Raw genomic sequence first — 17,289 nt, 5'->3', positions numbered from 1 at the left:
TTAAGTTTAAAAGAAGTATACTAATAGCACACTTGAATAAACTTATTTTTGGTAAGGGACACTTCTGGGGTGAAGGAAAATTCATGTTTTTAATCTTTTGCACAGTACATGAAAAAGTAATCAATCAACAGTTTAAGTATATCAAAGTGGGACACTAACTATAAAAAAATAAAAATTGAAAATAGAAAGTTCGAGATTGATAATCTTTTATAAGGAAGCTGTAACAGGTTCAAAAGATTTACTTTTTCCAAAGAGTGTTGAGACTTATAACGTTGGTTGCCTTGTATGGAGAGGTGAACGGCACTGAGGTCATTCACCTTTTGCCGACTAGATTGCCTTCCCTGCTCATCACGTTCCCGTGCCAGAAAAAAAGTCAAGAAGTACAAAGTACTTGTCTGAACATGTCAGCACAATTTTAATGATCTTGACAAAGTGAAGGGTCTTGTGTTGCAACTATCTCCGTCATAATGTCTTTATTGAGAACTGAGTAGACCTATTGTTCCAACAGCTTCTACAATTGTTTGGGGATGTAATATCCACAGATGATTTATTAACCATGACGAATGTCACAGTGGCCACACAGGATGGAACTCCAGTGACCTACAGAGTTAACAGGATTAGAGAGTCTGCAGCCATGTTAGCAGCTCTGTGAGACGGCACAGCAGTGCTTTGAGCTAAATGCTCACGTCAACAAGCTAACATGCTGATGTTTAGAAGGTATAATGTTAGGCATGTTAGCATGCTAACATTTGATAATTTGCACTAAAGACAAACTACGGCTGAGATGAGAGAATGTCATTAGCTTTGCAGGTATTTAGTCATTAACAGAAGTATTGGACAAATTAAAATTTTTAATTGATAATGACACTGGATGAAAATTTAAGTGATCACCAAAACTGCAATTCATACTGAAGGTAAGATGAATGTCTGTTCCAAATTGAATGGAAATTGTGTACATCTTTATTAAGACATTTCACTAAAAGCCAAAAATATCAGCCCACTGGTGGCGCTAGAGGAAAAGTCAGAGATCACCAAAATCAGTAAGAGTCTGGGGACCATGAACATCATGGAAATCCATCCAACAGGCCCTTTTGACATGTCATTACAGGGTAAACACAGGTATAAATAATAACATTAATTATGGCCCTGTTCCATTTAGGTGGGCCAGGGTCCTGGTATTGTGCATGCTGGCTCACTAGAATGGCTGTGAGTAGTAATAGTATGGTGGCTTTGCGCGTGCACGTGAAATGCACGTGCACGTGCACGTGCGCGCACGTGTGTGTGTGTGTGTGTGTGTGTGTGTGTGCACGTGCGTGTATGTGCCTGTGTGTGTGTGTGTGTGTGTGTATGTGTGTGTGTGTGTGTGTGTGTGTGTGTGTGTGTGTGTGTGTGTGTGTGTGTGGGGCCGCAGGCACACACTGGTGACCCTGGTGATCTTTTTGGTAACCCTAGGGCTGATGTTAATTATTGGTAGTTGACCAACAGGTGTCTGATGTAGGTGTTATCAGTTGCTCCAAAACAAAAGAAGACCCCATCCTGTGGATCCTGATTCAGTTAAAAAATACAGTTGTATCCCAATATGTGTCTTTATTACAGTACAGTTAAAAGTTCAAACAAACCCATTGTTCCTGTGACCAAATGTTTTTTGCCCGTTTGCTTTTGCCTCAGAAGACCAATACTGATGATCCTGATTCAGATAAAAGAAAAAAAAAAAGTCAGTTGGATCCCTAAGGGGTTATCAGTTGCTCAATAACATAAGAAGACCCCCTCCTGTGGAGCCTGATTCAGAGAAAAAGTCAGTTGTATCCAAGGGGTTATCAGTTGCTCCATAACAATAGAAGACCCCCCTCCTGTGGATACTGATTCAGAGAAAAAAGTCAGTTGTATCTAAGAGGTGTGTTTTATTACAGTACAGTTAAAAGTTCAAACAAACCCTAGTGTGCTGTGGTCAAAATGTTTATGTCTTTTGATGATGTGGTGGTTGGTACTGTTTGCAGGCTATATCAGCATGGATCCTGTAACCATATGTTTGTTTGTGAGAGGGTGTATGGATTAGTGTTGTTCGTAGTCGATATTAACATGTATCCAGGACAAATGGTGTGAGAAGGGAAGTATGTCATCTCCTTCATGTCATCTCCTAAAATTCTTTAGGAGATGTATCTGTGAGAGGGGGTGGGGTATGGGGTGGTATTGTTTGTAATAGATATCAGCCTGTATCCAGGGACAAATGGGGTGGATGTGAGCGGGATGGGGGTCATCTCTTGTATGCCATCTCCTAAAATTCTTTAGGAGATGTATCTGTGCTGTAATGATTTGTTAACATTTAAATTGGTAGATGTGTGTTAGTACACCACTAATTTTGCTTGTAGTCATCTCCCAAAAAAAAAAGCGGTGCAATGTCGGTAGAGTTACAATATAGTGGGTGTAAGAGCCAAAACCTGATGCTGGCATACTGAGGTTGTGGTGTAATTCACTTTTATGAACACTAGGTGGCACTGCATTAATTGATTGACCCAGCCACGGGTATATAAGTAAGGAGGTGTGTTGTTGGCGTCAGGGTTTAGCCCGGAAGGGCAAATGGTTTTTGACCGCAGGGACGCTGAAATGTTTGCTGTGTAGTTGTTGTTACTCGTTGCTATGGTAACCGAAGCATGCTTCCTTAATACCATATTAGGAATAAATGAACTGTTATTGTAAAACCAACGAGCGGACTCAGGAGCAATTATGTACAGCACAACACGCAACAGAAGGTACCATCTACAGCGAAAAGCGCGTCAGTCCAGGGCTAATCACCTCAGTAGCTAAAGTATCAGACTTTAGCTCCTACAGTGGGTTTTTAAAAAAAAAATAAAAAAAATAAAAAATTTATGTAGTGTGAATGGGGCAACCTCAAGCCCTGTCAACCATGCGTATTCATGAGATGTCACTAGCTCCACCTTTTACCTACACTTTGTGTATATAGTCAGCATTCAGCTGAGGTCGTGTTTACCAAACTTCACAACTTTTGAAGAGGACGCTTTTCCTAACGCCACTCTTGCATTTTCACATTAGGTACAGTGTTCTTTTCTTTGGATGCTTCATTTTTGCGTCTGTGAACATAGAGCTGATGTGACTTGCCAAAAAGCTCCAGTTTTGTCTCATCTGTCCAAAAGACATTCTCCAAGAAGCTTTGTGGCTTGTCAATATGCATTTTGGCAAATTCCAGTCTCACTTTTTTTATGATTTGGTGTCCTCCGGGGTTGTCTTCCATTAAAGGTCACATATTATGCAAAATGCACTTTTCCATGTCTTTTAAACATCAATATCTGTCCCCAGTGTGTCTACAGGCCACCATAGTATCATAAAAGACCATCCTCTCTCTTTTTCTCCTGCTCCGTTTGTCCGGAAATGGGTGCAGAAAAAAAAAATCGCTTTTTTCCTTGTCTTCTGACGTCAGTAGAGAGCAATGCAAGCCATATATGGCTTTCCTGTTTCCAGTGAAACAGAACAGCAACCCCCCCCATACCCCGGCTTGGTAACCCCGCCCACGGAGTAGCCGGCTCAGCAAGCTGCGTCCGCCATTGTTATTTCGACTGTTTACTAGTAAACATGCTGAAAGGACCTAAGAAACCCACTTGTTCTGTTGTTGGCTGCAATACTCCACACAAAAGCTTTCACCATCTACCCACTTCGGATCATCTGAAGACCCAGTGGATGGACTTTATTTTCGCTGGTGCTATGCCCAGACATGTTTCAAAGTGTTTGTTGGTATGTGCAAATCATTTCACAACCGAATGCTTTGTAAATCAGGGTCAGTACCTGGCGGGATACGCTAGTTACCTGAAACTGAATATTGGATCAATACCAACTGTCCGGGATGCATCAGGAGACCCTGAAGCTGTAAGTTTTTTATTTTTTCCTTTTTTTATTATACTGTTTATTAGGGCCGGTTTGCTAGACGGCGTTAGCATGCAGTGCGGCTAAACTTGAACTTATAGTGTAATGATTCAGCTTGTGAGAGGCTTTTGTTTTACGTTAAGCACCATTTCAAACCCGTAAAATAACTATAGTAGTAGGTATGGTGTGTGTAAACTGGGTCTCCATGTTGCTTTTAGTGCAACTTTATACTGCGGTCTGTAGGCACAGTCTGCTCCGTTAGCCTAACGGAGCAGACTGTGCGGAGCTAGCTGCTGTATTGTGTGTGTGGAGAGTTACTTGTTTTAGACTCCCCTGAAAGTACACATGCTCAAAACAAGTGGTCAAACTGTAAACTAATCCAGAAACGGTGATTAATTTGCTATGAAACGTTATGTAGCTTTCGTTTATGTTAGCACCCAGTCGCTAATGTGCCCCGACCGACGGCTGTAGTGGCCAGCTGTGCAGTGTGTTGACTTACACAGATGATAGTATGACCGCTATGATTCACCGATAAAGTTGTTAGTCTCGTATTGCATTACAAACAGTGAGTCTAGCTAGCTTTATGACGCTTTCTGCTCTGCTAACTTCATCAAACTGAATTTACAAACTTTTGGTATGTCACAACACAAGTTATACTGTATTTGTAACTTGTTGTCATAACTACTCATTTGAGATGATGTTGTAAACATGACTGTTTCCTGTATACAGGGCTGTTCTAGACAACCTACAAGGCCAGATGTTGCCTGCCAAACAGACCCAGTAGAGCATCGTTCTGTGCGCACACAGAGGACTTTCCATCCATTCGTCAGGAGTAAAGGTTTGTAGTCTTATTTCAGAACAAGTTTAAAACACATGTAACACTTGATAAAAAGGAGGAATCTATGTATATGTTTATATGTTTTCACAGAGCAACGAAGTGGGTGGAAGTTACCACATGGAGAAAGAGGGTCTGAATAGGAGTCTGGCGTTGTTGGACAAACATGGTGTGACTCTAGATTGCATCGTCACCGACCGTCATCCACAAATTCAAAAATATCTAAGGGAGTGCAACATCACCCAGTTCTATGATGTCTGGCACATAGAGAAAGGTATAATTACTTATGTTCATGTGAAATCACTGAAATGTATGCGTTAATACATATGTGTTGCTAATTAAATACATTTCTAATGTGTGTGATTGCATATATTATCTGAGCAATTTCTGATATGATAACACTTTGTGTCCTTCGTTTAGTGTAATGCTGTGACACATTTAAAGATTTCATGTTGAAAATTAAGTAAAATATTGATGTCTGAATGACAATGTTTTTTTGGTTAACTTTTATGGATGTGGACTGGATGTAATCTGTATTTCCAGGAATTTCTAAGAAACTGGATCCAGTTGCAAAATCAAAGGAAGGTGAAAAACTGCAGAAGTGGATGAAGAGCATAAAAAATCACATCTACTGGACTGCAGCAACATCCTCGACAGGCCCTGAGAGAGTGGCCAAATGGACCTCCATCCTGAACCATGTGCAGGATATCCACACACATGAGGACCCCAATTACCCCCAGTGCCTTCATCCACTGCGCAAAACCAGGGACCCGAGGAAATGGCTTGCAGCTGGTGAGTTTGTCATATACTTTATCACATAAATCCTCTTTACATAATTTCCAAAGACAAATATTCCATAAAGCAGCCATTCTCAACCAGTGGACCGCGGCACACCGGTGGGCCTCAGAGCGCCATGTAGTGGGCCGCGGAGGCAGTGGCACTAGATTATTTTTTTATTATTATTTAGCAGAGTGGACGGGTAAAACCTAAAGGAGGTAAGATGCCAGCTGCCGTAAAACAGCCTGCTGTGTATGCAGACCACTGCTACTATCCCTAATATCATCAGCCTTTTTATTATTATCATTAGTGGTAGTTATATATTTTTTATTATCACAGCTATCATTAATTATATTTCTATTAGCACTCTATTACATCCACTGCTATCGCTTATTGTTGTGAATTACACATTTTTCTTATTTTTTAGGAACTCCTGCCTTCTATAAGCTGGAGAAAGTGCTCACTAACAAGAGGATTCTGAAGGATGTGGAAAAACTGAGCCCCCACCACCAGACTTCATCTTTGGAGGCTTTCCATAGCGTGATCCTCCGTTTTGCTCCAAAGAATGTTGTCTTTCCATTTCTTGGAATGCTGTGCAGGTAAATTTAATTTTAGTTACTTAGAAAAAGTGACATTGTGTACAGTCTCTGCTATTATTTACATTTTTGTTTTCGTCCATACCCTGCTTCAAGACTTTACCTGGCATGCCTGTATTTCAACGAAAATGCAAACCGGGCACAAGCAAGATCATCAGCTGGAGACCCACTATTCAGACTGCAGTTCCCAAAGGCCAGGAAGGGAGAATGCAGAGCAAAAGTTGTAAAGGCTGACCCGACATTCCGTAAGTGTCACATTTCTTTATTTGTAATATTGCACGTCAAATTTGTAACACTTAACACACATCAACAAAAAACACAGTAAAAGCAAACATAAACCTGATAAAAAATTTCAATATTGTATGAAGTAGTGCAAAAAATATTTATATAAATATAATATATAAATAAATGGTACAAAATAAATACATTTTCAGTCTTTTTTTTTTAACATGAAATTGTATACAAATATCTGTTTGTCAATATTGCACAGAGTATGTGGATGACCTGATGGACCTGGTCTTTGAAAAAGTCTTTGTAGACCCGGCACCATACACGGAGGAGATAATGAAGATCAGCATCCCAGAGGACCTGTGTGCAAATTATGAGCGGCCAGACAAAGAGTCCGTCATAAACAACTTTGTGTCCAGGTTCAATGCAGCGGCGGTCTGAAACCCTCGTAGCTGGCCAGGGCGTCAGGAAACTCCCTGCGGATCCGCAGTACCACACAGGCCGGAATTACAACGCGGATCCTGCGCCCAAGAAAGCCCCAGCACCAGCTCACAAAGCTCCTGTATGCCAGATACCTGTATTGGCTGTAAGATTGGACAATATATATGTATTTAGTAAACAGCGTGTCAGGAGCCAAACTTGAAAACTTAGTCATGTTATTATCAGTATGTCCCTTGTTTTACTTTGTACTTTTTGATGTGGCTTTTTACATTTATTGTAAGCAATAAGAAATATCTCACAACATGAAACACTGTGCTGTCATATACCAAAGATAAAAGCAATACAAATTAAACAAAAAAATAACATGTTCAACTACGGTCTGAATGCAACAATCATTGCAGCCAAAATCTTGTTGCCAGAGACAGTAAAATACCTTTTCATTTGGATCCAGCCATGACAACACACTTGAAATATTATATAATATAGTATAATAGTATTGTATTTACATGCTGCATCAGCCACCATTGTTTCAGGTCAGTATAAGCTGCATTTTCAGAATTTAAATAAAGTGGAAATCACAAGTTTGTGCTGAGTTTGAAGCACAAACAAATGCCAATTCAGCTTTAGCAGTGTGGTTTGTCAAAAATGTCTTTCTTATTTATGGGTTCAGTGAATCCTTTGTTTTTCTATTCATATATTATGAGAATGGTGTTCTATTGATTGAACATAACAATAAAGGCTTTACAGTATCTGTAAAATGTGTCATGAAATCATGTTTAATATGAACAGTATCTGCTGATGTCAAACTTAGCTACAGTATATACTAAAAAGTAATCACGTTCTTATTTTGGGGCATTATTCTGCAATATCGTGGTGTGTAATGCCATTCATGGTGTGTGGTGAACAGTGTAATGTAAGGCCCACGGAAGTAATGGAAAGGAAGACTGCATAAAATTTAACATACAGGTATTTATTTTCATGAACAACATTAGCATTTAATTGTACTTTTTGATTAAAATTATGATGATCAAATAAGTAAGAAACCACTTACCGCTCTATCGCCCTTTGGTGCAAAGCACCATATTCAGCCCTGTAAACATTATATGCGTTTTGCATTGTGAACAAATTTAAACATACAGGGTCCAACCCAGGATGTTCAATCATGCAGGAGATGTTGTCCGGCAGCTGCTCCATCCGTCTTTTAACCTAGAGTGAATGACATATGGTAAGCCTCATGGAATGTGAAAAATATGTCTAAACACACAACTAAATATAGCTAATAAAACTGTTACCTGTTGTGTCTCCCAGCAGCAGATATTCTCAGGTTCTGTAGGCATTTTTGCACAATTTCCACATGTGCACCTGAACAAATAAATAAAAAATGTGAGCATTTCAACATGTGAAGCATATGATACAATAAACCTGACAGAAGATGCAAAAAAGCTGAGGTGAATGAGCAGTAAGCTTTTTCCCCCACACATTTTTATCGCACAATATGATAGAATATTCGGGATATATCAAGTAAAATATACCTTACCAATTGAAAAACATGCAACGTACGTAGAGCCTAACGTTCACTAAATTACACAAATTACAAAATTGGTTATTGACCAAATACCTCACAATAACGTTACCTACAGAGCCGTGAAAGTAGCATTAGAGCTGACGTTAGCTACCGTTAGCCTCCGTGCTAACCCATACATAAAGTTACACAACAAGTTGAACTAACCATTGTGAAATGTCTTGCTGCATTCGAGGTGGAAGTGCTGCTGCTGCTGGGGCCTCTTCCTCTTCAGAGTTCGAGTCGGTGTTCGACTCAGGGTCAAACTGAACAGTTATATTCCAAGCTGTTGTCATTATAACATTCATAGTTGTTTACTGTTACCAAGGTATCAAGCCGAGGGGCGGGGGGGATGGGGCGGAGAGCTACAGCCGGTTCCGCAGAGGGGGTGGGGCGCAGCAGCTCATTCTCATTTAAAGCTACAGACACAGAAATCAGAACTTTTGGAAATGGGCTGAAACAGAGGTTATAGAGACATGCTGGAATGCATGATCTGATTGTTTTTTTGAAAAAAAAAACTTCAGAGACATGGTTTGGAGGTGTCTGAGACCTATAATAACTAGTTTAAATGGAGTATAATATGTGACCTTTAAGTCCACTTTGGCTCAAACAGGAGAAAACTGCTCATGGACTACTACTAAAACACTATGAATACTATAGAACTAACTAGCATTGTTAGAAAAAGAATTATTAATGGGACAAATTTCTTGGGTATTTTAGCGTGCCTAAACACATCAGGCTGCTTGGAGATGGTCTTATAGCTTTTACCTTTAACATGCTTGTCTATAATTTTCTTTCTAATCTCCTGAGACAACTCTCTTCTTAGCTTTCTGTGGTCCATGTTCAGTGTGGTACACACCATGATACCAATGTTTAATGTGTCCCTATGGTCAAATTATTTTCAATCTTTTCTAGGGGTACCATCATTTTTGTCCAGGCCAGTTTCATTAGTTTGTTTTTTAAAATGATTCTGAACCAAAATTCAAAAACATTAGCTGATTTTCATTAGTTCATTTTCAATAAATTTTTATTTATTATTACTTTTTGTCAGTTTCAAGTTATTTCAGTGACCATTGTTTTTTTTTATTCTTTCTTTAACGGAAGGGTACCAACAATTTTGACTATGTATGTAGATACACACACACACACATACAGTATATACATATGTCTATATCCACACCCGCTTACATATAGATATCCACTTAGACACATTCGCTTACACAGTTATCTATTCTATTTTACAGACAAAAAAAAAAAAAAGGACATATTTACATCCCTTTAGTAGACCTTTTTATCGACATTACTTATTAATTAATTTTGTTTAACTCCAATCCTCACCCTGACTCAAAGTAGCCCACCCATGATCAAAAATGATATTCTGTTCTTTTATTTCTATTAACATCCCTCTCAAGAACCCACTGATGTTTCAAAAACATTTTGAAATGTTCAGTGTTTAACTGTTGTCTTTTTATAGCTTTAAATATAAATGCTTTCCCCATCGTAATGATGATGTTGTTCAGGTCTTTTCCTCTTTTTTTTTCATCACCCCTTAAATCACCAAACATTATAGATAAAGGACAACTATAGAAATTTGATTTGTAGACTGAGATCCACTTTTTCAACTTTAATCCAAAATAATGCAACTTCCTTACAATACCAAAATAAATGAATGTCTGAATGTCCTCTTCCTCCTCACACAATCTACATATGTCACATTGTTGGATGCCCCATTTTTTTTTTTTAGCATTCTCTTAGTAGGCAAGAATTTGTAGATTAGTTTTAGTTGTAACATTCTAATGGAGACATCAAAAGAAGTTGTGTAAATACATGCATATACTTTCCTCCATGGGATACATTTGTCTAACAAATACTCCCATTTTTGACTGGATAGCTACTGGTGCAGCAGAAATGTGTTTAAGTTGCATGTATAACTGATATATTTTCTTGTTTATTTTTGTCTTATTCATCCATGTTGTGTCCTTAATGTAGGGGTAACATGCCATTTGTTTTGTACATAATAATAGCTTCCTTTTCCAGATCTGAGGTATAGCTGCACAGAGTTGATTAAATGTAAAAAGGTCACAAACATTACCGTATACTATTTTAAATTCATCATAAGTCTTGATTTCGCCCCCACTATTCAAGAGGTCATTTATAAAATAATATTCCTTTTTTCAAACATTGATTCAATAAAGATACGGTGATCATTAATCAAAATATTTCTATTATACCACAACACTTGGCTCTGGATTTCATAACTTCACTCTGGTTGATGATATTGGTATTGAAACCAACTGACTATGGCCTCTTCCAAAAAGCCGGATAAGTATGGAAATGACTTTCTCTTTAATATAGTGAACTGAAAAGCAGTTAACTGGAGGTAAGGATAGAGTTCTTTGTGGAACAGAGGATGAGCAGACCTCAATCATTTTGCTGAAAACCACTGCGGATTTAAGATACATTTTGGTATAAGGGATGCTTTTAGTGCAAAGTTGAGTGCCTTAAGGTTTAACAATTTAAGTCCACAGTGTTTGTAATCATTATACAGATAAGCTCTTTTAATTTTGTCAGGCTTCCAACCCCATATGAAATTGAACACATTTTGCTCATATTTTTTAAACAGCTCCTCTCCTGGGGTAGGTAATGACATGAGGATATAGATAAACTGAGGAATCACTAAGGAATTTATCACTGTTATTTTTTTTCCATATAAAGTTAAGTTAGTCATTCCCCAAACTTTTTAATTTTCTGTCTACTGTATGTAGCTTTCTATCAAAGTTTTCCTTCGTGATAAGGTCCATGTCTTTAGGGATATGTATACCAATGACATCTATTGGGCCATCTGACCATTTTAGTGGGCAGATTACTATAGATATTAAAATTTGTACCTTTCAGAGATCCAATTCGCAGCACAGTACATTTATCATAGTTAGGTTTTAGTCCGGAAATTACTGAGAAGTTATTCAACTCTTTAACTAATGCAGTAAAGGATGCAACATTTGGTTGATTTTGAAAGTTTACATCGTCCGCATACATTGATATTTTTGATTCCAAACTATTTATTCTCAAACCTTCTATGTTGTTATTCATTCTTACGTTTTGTGCTAAGATTTCTATAGCTATAATAAATAGATACGCAGACAGTGGACATCCTTGTTTCAATCCTATATATTGATTAATTGTTTCAGAAAAAAAACAACATTGTTTATTATTTTACACTTTGGATTACTATACACTACTTTTATCCAACTAATTAAAGAGTCTCCAAAGTTAAAATATTCTAAACATTTATAAATAAAATCCAAATGTACTTTATCGAAAGCTTTCTCAAAGTCAGCAAAAAAAAAAAAAAAATTAAAGCAGGGGTTTTTGTTGAGTCATAATATTCAATTATTTCAATTATTTGTCTAATACTGTCACTCATAGTTCGACCCTGTAAGAAGCCACACTGATCTGGATGAATAATATTGGGCAGTACTAGTTTTAATCTGTTTGCAAGACATTTGGCTAATGTTTTAGCATCGTTACATTGTAGTGTGATTGGCCTCCAATTCTTTAGAGTAGTGGGATCTTTATACCTTCCACCTGAATCTTGTTTCAATAATAGTGAGATTAAACCTTCCTGTTGAGTTTCTGTAAGTTGTTTTTTGCTATATGACCAGTTGAAGGTGTTCAGCAAAGGTGTTTTAACAGACTCATAGAAGGTTTGATAAAAGTCTACAGGTATGCCATCGGCTCCTGGACTTTTTACCCTTTTCAAAGGAGTTAATAGCTTGATGTAATTTCTCCAGCGTAATAAGTCCCTCACAAGATTTTTTTCTTTCTCTGTTAACTTTACGGTATTATCGTCTTGAGAATTGGGGTTAGTATTTTGAGGCAATAAATCCTCTGGTGGGCTCTGAAAGGAGTACAATTTTGAAAAATAATTATGTTGTTCCAGCAAAATTTCCATTGGTTCAATGATTTTATTTCCTACTACAAGCTTCAAAACATTTTTCTTTACAGTGTTTTTATACTGCAGATTTAAAAAATATTTGGTTGATCTCTCCCGATTTTCCATCCATTCTATTCTATTTCTCAAATATGATACGTTGGCTTTCTCTGCACATAGTCTTTCTAACTCTCTTTCCTTGTGCTCAAGATTGTCCAGTAGAGCTTGTGACACATTTGTATTATTGTCTACCCGTTCTGTTAAATCTTCTATCTCAGCTATCAATGTTTTTTCTGTCTCCAAACGATTTTTTAATTTTCCTTGAGCTGTATTGAATGCAGGGTCCCCTTAAGGTGCATTTAAAAGCATCCCATATAATCAAAGGATCCGCTGTATCATTATTCACTACAAAGAAATATTTTATGAATTTGTTTGTTGTATCTATAAACTCTTTATCCTTCAATAGCTTCTGATTTAATTTCCTGTATCCTGGACCCCATATGAAACGTTGTGGTACAAATGCTCAAGGTTATAAAATGATGATCTGACCTAAATCTCTCTTTAATCTCGACTTTATTAATTTTTGGAGTCAAAGAAAATGATGTTAAGAAATAATCTATTCTGCTAGCCTGATTTCCTCGGCTCCATGTATATCTTGTTTGCTTTGGATTTTGCAATCTCCATATGTCAATTAAATCTAGTGAGGTCATGAGGCCAGAAATAGCATTATATGCTCTAGAATGATAATTCTTAGTTTGTATGCCTTTTCGATCCAGATCTACATCCAACACAGTGTTGTAGTCTCCTGTCATTATCAAATTTTTATCATGTAGTTTTTTTTTTCTTGCAACATGTTGAATATATCTTGAAGAAGAGTGGATCATCAGAATTAGGTGCGTACAGATTTACTAATACAAATTCTAGGCTATCCACCAATATATCTTGTATAATATATCTACCTGCTTGATGTATTATTGTATCTTTGACCACAATATCTACTTCCTTTTTATACATTATCATTACAACTTTAGAATTTGAGCATCCGTGTGAAAAGTATATGTTATCCCCTCCACTCTGTTTTCCATTTAATCTCATACAGTTGGGTAGAGTGAGTCTCTTGTAAACAAAATATATCATAGTTTTTATCCGTAAGCCAACTAATAAAGTGTCCCCTTTTCTTCCTATCAGCTAAACCGTTACAGTTGAAGCTTGATATTACTAACTTAGACATATTTGATCTTCAGTGGATTCTATACTTTCATGATTCTTGAAAAAAAAAAAGGAAGGAAATAATAATAGTGACACCAAAACAACGGGAAGGGGCTGAAAAAAAAGAAAACATACAAAAGGCAAAAACAATTAAGGTAATATAATAAAGTAAATTTAAAAAATAAAATACAAAAACAGAAGCATATAACATAGGATCATATTTGGATCCCTCGAGTAAACTGACGTAAGATTGGGATGCTCAGCCTGAGCTCGCCTTGCTTAATTATAAAAGGGGCACCGTAAGTCTGATTGTCTTACAGTAATTGAAGGTGGTTCAAATAATGCAATTTGCTTTGCTACACTAAGCTATTCCCCTCTCCCCTCTTCTCATTGCCCATTCCTGGACACACCTACCAACCCAACTTCCCACCTTCACTTATTTCCTGTTTCTTCCATCCTCTGCTGATATATTTTCTATTGTCATATTTCTCTCCCTTTTTAAATAGCGTCTAAGAGAAACATTTTACTATAACAAAACATCCAATCCCAATTTATGAGCGCAAAACTAAGAACAAAAGATCATCAATGCAGAAAATAAAAAAATTAGGTGACTTTTAGACTATAACAAAACATCCAATCCCAATTTATGAGCGCAAAACTAAGAACAAAAGATCATCAATGCAGAAAATAAAAAAATTAGGTGACTTTTAGACTATAACAAAACATCCAATCCCAATTTATGAGCGCAAAACTAAGAACAAAAGATCATCAATGCAGAAAATAAAAAAATGATGATCTTTTGTTCTTAGTTTTGCGCTCATAAATTGGGATTGGATGTTTTGTTATAGTAAAATGTTTCTCTTAGACGCTATTTAAAAAGGGAGAGAAATATGACAATAGAAAATATATCAGCAGAGGATGGAAGAAACAGGAAATAAGTGAAGGTGGGAAGTTGGGTTGGTAGGTGTGTCCAGGAATGGGCAATGAGAAGAGGGGAGAGGGGAATAGCTTAGTGTAGCAAAGCAAATTGCATTATTTGAACCACCTTCAATTACTGTAAGACAATCAGACTTACGGTGCCCCTTTTATAATTAAGCAAGGCGAGCTCAGGCTGAGCATCCCAATCTTACGTCAGTTTACTCGAGGGATCCAAATATGATCCTATGTTATATGCTTCTGTTTTTGTATTTTATTTTTTAAATTTACTTTATTATATTACCTTAATTGTTTTTGCCTTTTGTATGTTTTCTTTTTTTTCAGCCCCTTCCCGTTGTTTTGGTGTCACTATTATTATTTCCTTCCTTTTTTTTTTTCAAGAATCATGAAAGTATAGAATCCACTGAAGATCAAATATGTCTAAGTTAGTAATATCAAGCTTCAACTGTAACGGTTTAGCTGATAGGAAGAAAAGGGGACACTTTATTAGTTGGCTTACGGATAAAAACTATGATATATTTTGTTTACAAGAGACTCACTCTACCCAACTGTATGAGATTAAATGGAAAACAGAGTGGAGGGGATAACATATACTTTTCACACGGATGCTCAAATTCTAAAGTTGTAATGATAATGTATAAAAAGGAAGTAGATATTGTGGTCAAAGATACAATAATACATCAAGCAGGTAGATATATTATACAAGATATATTGGTGGATAGCCTAGAATTTGTATTAGTAAATCTGTACGCACCTAATTCTGATGATCCACTCTTCTTTCAAGATATATTCAACATGTTGCAAGAAAAAAAAAACTACATGATAAAAATTTGATAATGACAGGAGACTACAACACTGTGTTGGATGTAGATCTGGATCGAAAAGGCATACAAACTAAGAATTATCATTCTAGAGCATATAATGCTATTTCTGGCCTCATGACCTCACTAGATTTAATTGACATATGGAGATTGCAAAATCCAAAGCAAACAAGATATACATGGAGCCGAGGAAATCAGGCTAGCAGAATAGATTATTTCTTAACATCATTTTCTTTGACTCCAAAAATTAATAAAGTCGAGATTAAAGAGAGATTTAGGTCAGATCATCATTTTATAACCTTGAGCATTTGTACCACAACGTTTCATATGGGGTCCAGGATACAGGAAATTAAATCAGAAGCTATTGAAGGATAAAGAGTTTATAGATACAACAAACAAATTCATAAAATATTTCTTTGTAGTGAATAATGATACAGCGGATCCTTTGATTATATGGGATGCTTTTAAATGCACCTTAAGGGGACCCTGCATTCAATACAGCTCAAGGAAAATTAAAAAATCGTTTGGAGACAGAAAAAACATTGATAGCTGAGATAGAAGATTTAACAGAACGGGTAGACAATAATACAAATGTGTCACAAGCTCTACTGGACAATCTTGAGCACAAGGAAAGAGAGTTAGAAAGACTATGTGCAGAGAAAGCCAACGTATCATATTTGAGAAATAGAATAGAATGGATGGAAAATCGGGAGAGATCAACCAAATATTTTTTAAATCTGCAGTATAAAAACACTGTAAAGAAAAATGTTTTGAAGCTTGTAGTAGGAAATAAAATCATTGAACCAATGGAAATTTTGCTGGAACAACATAATTATTTTTCAAAATTGTACTCCTTTCAGAGCCCACCAGAGGATTTATTGCCTCAAAATACTAACCCCAATTCTCAAGACGATAATACCGTAAAGTTAACAGAGAAAGAAAAAAATCTTGTGAGGGACTTATTACGCTGGAGGAATTACATCAAGCTATTAACTCCTTTGAAAAGGGTAAAAAGTCCAGGAGCTGATGGCATACCTGTAGACTTTTATCAAACCTTCTATGAGTCTGTTAAAACACCTTTGCTGAACACCTTCAACTGGTCATATAGCAAAAAACAACTTACAGAAACTCAACAGGAAGGTTTAATCTCACTATTATTGAAACAAGATTCAGGTGGAAGGTATAAAGATCCCACTACTCTAAAGAATTGGAGGCCAATCACACTACAATGTAACGATGCTAAAACATTAGCCAAATGTCTTGCAAACAGATTAAAACTAGTACTGCCCAATATTATTCATCCAGATCAGTGTGGCTTCTTACAGGGTCGAACTATGAGTGACAGTATTAGACAAATAATTGAAATAATTGAATATTATGACTCAACAAAAACCCCTGCTTTAATTTTTTTTTTTTTTTTGCTGACTTTGAGAAAGCTTTCGATAAAGTACATTTGGATTTTATTTATAAATGTTTAGAATATTTTAACTTTGGAGACTCTTTAATTAGTTGGATAAAAGTAGTGTATAGTAATCCAAAGTGTAAAATAATAAACAATGTTGTTTTTTTTCTGAAACAATTAATCAATATATAGGATTGAAACAAGGATGTCCACTGTCTGCGTATCTATTTATTATAGCTATAGAAATCTTAGCACAAAACGTAAGAATGAATAACAACATAGAAGGTTTGAGAATAAATAGTTTGGAATCAAAAATATCAATGTATGCGGACGATGTAAACTTTCAAAATCAACCAAATGTTGCATCCTTTACTGCATTAGTTAAAGAGTTGAATAACTTCTCAGTAATTTCCGGACTAAAACCTAACTATGATAAATGTACTGTGCTGCGAATTGGATCTCTGAAAGGTACAAATTTTAATATCTATAGTAATCTGCCCACTAAAATGGTCAGATGGCCCAATAGATGTCATTGGTATACATATCCCTAAAGACATGGACCTTATCACGAAGGAAAACTTTGATAGAAAGCTACATACAGTAGACAGAAAATTAAAAAGTTTGGGGAATGACTAACTTAACTTTATATGGAAAAAAAATAACAGTGATAAATTCC

The 17,289-nt window shown here is 36.5% G+C and overlaps 1 protein-coding gene and 1 long non-coding RNA gene across 2 annotated transcripts; one reads left to right on the top strand and one right to left on the bottom strand.

Moving 5' to 3' along the window:
- The first annotated feature begins 4,792 nt into the window (after positions 1-4,792).
- On the top strand, positions 4,793-6,904 carry LOC141753349 (uncharacterized). The gene is made up of 5 exons (XM_074611924.1): positions 4,793-4,985; positions 5,255-5,503; positions 5,916-6,087; positions 6,181-6,329; positions 6,577-6,904. Exons 1-5 carry the CDS (start codon positions 4,793-4,795, stop codon positions 6,585-6,587), a joined length of 774 nt encoding a protein of 257 aa, XP_074468025.1. The 3' UTR covers positions 6,588-6,904.
- Positions 6,905-7,705: 801 nt separating this feature from the next.
- LOC141753350 (uncharacterized) lies at positions 7,706-8,911 on the bottom strand. Its single transcript, XR_012590434.1, has 3 exons — positions 8,483-8,911; positions 8,046-8,115; positions 7,706-7,959 (listed from the first exon to the last, which is right to left on the bottom strand). It is a non-coding gene; the product is annotated as an uncharacterized LOC141753350 (long non-coding RNA).
- Positions 8,912-17,289: the final 8,378 nt, after the last annotated feature.

Source organism: Sebastes fasciatus, chromosome 16, assembly GCF_043250625.1.
Source record: "Sebastes fasciatus isolate fSebFas1 chromosome 16, fSebFas1.pri, whole genome shotgun sequence".
Classification (NCBI taxonomy): Eukaryota; Metazoa; Chordata; class Actinopteri; order Perciformes; family Sebastidae; genus Sebastes; species Sebastes fasciatus.
The sequence above is the reverse complement of the archived record's forward strand: the minus strand, read 5'-3'. Positions and strand labels throughout refer to the sequence as shown.

Coding starts and splice junctions, on each gene's coding strand:
- LOC141753349 (XM_074611924.1), top strand. CDS start 4,793: ATGTTTTCACAGAGCAACGAAGTGGGTGGAAGTTACCACATGGAGAAA. Junction 4,986..5,254: donor TGTCTGGCACATAGAGAAAG/GTATAATTACTT, acceptor CTGTATTTCCAG/GAATTTCTAAGAAACTGGAT. Junction 6,088..6,180: donor TTTCTTGGAATGCTGTGCAG/GTAAATTTAATT, acceptor CCCTGCTTCAAG/ACTTTACCTGGCATGCCTGT.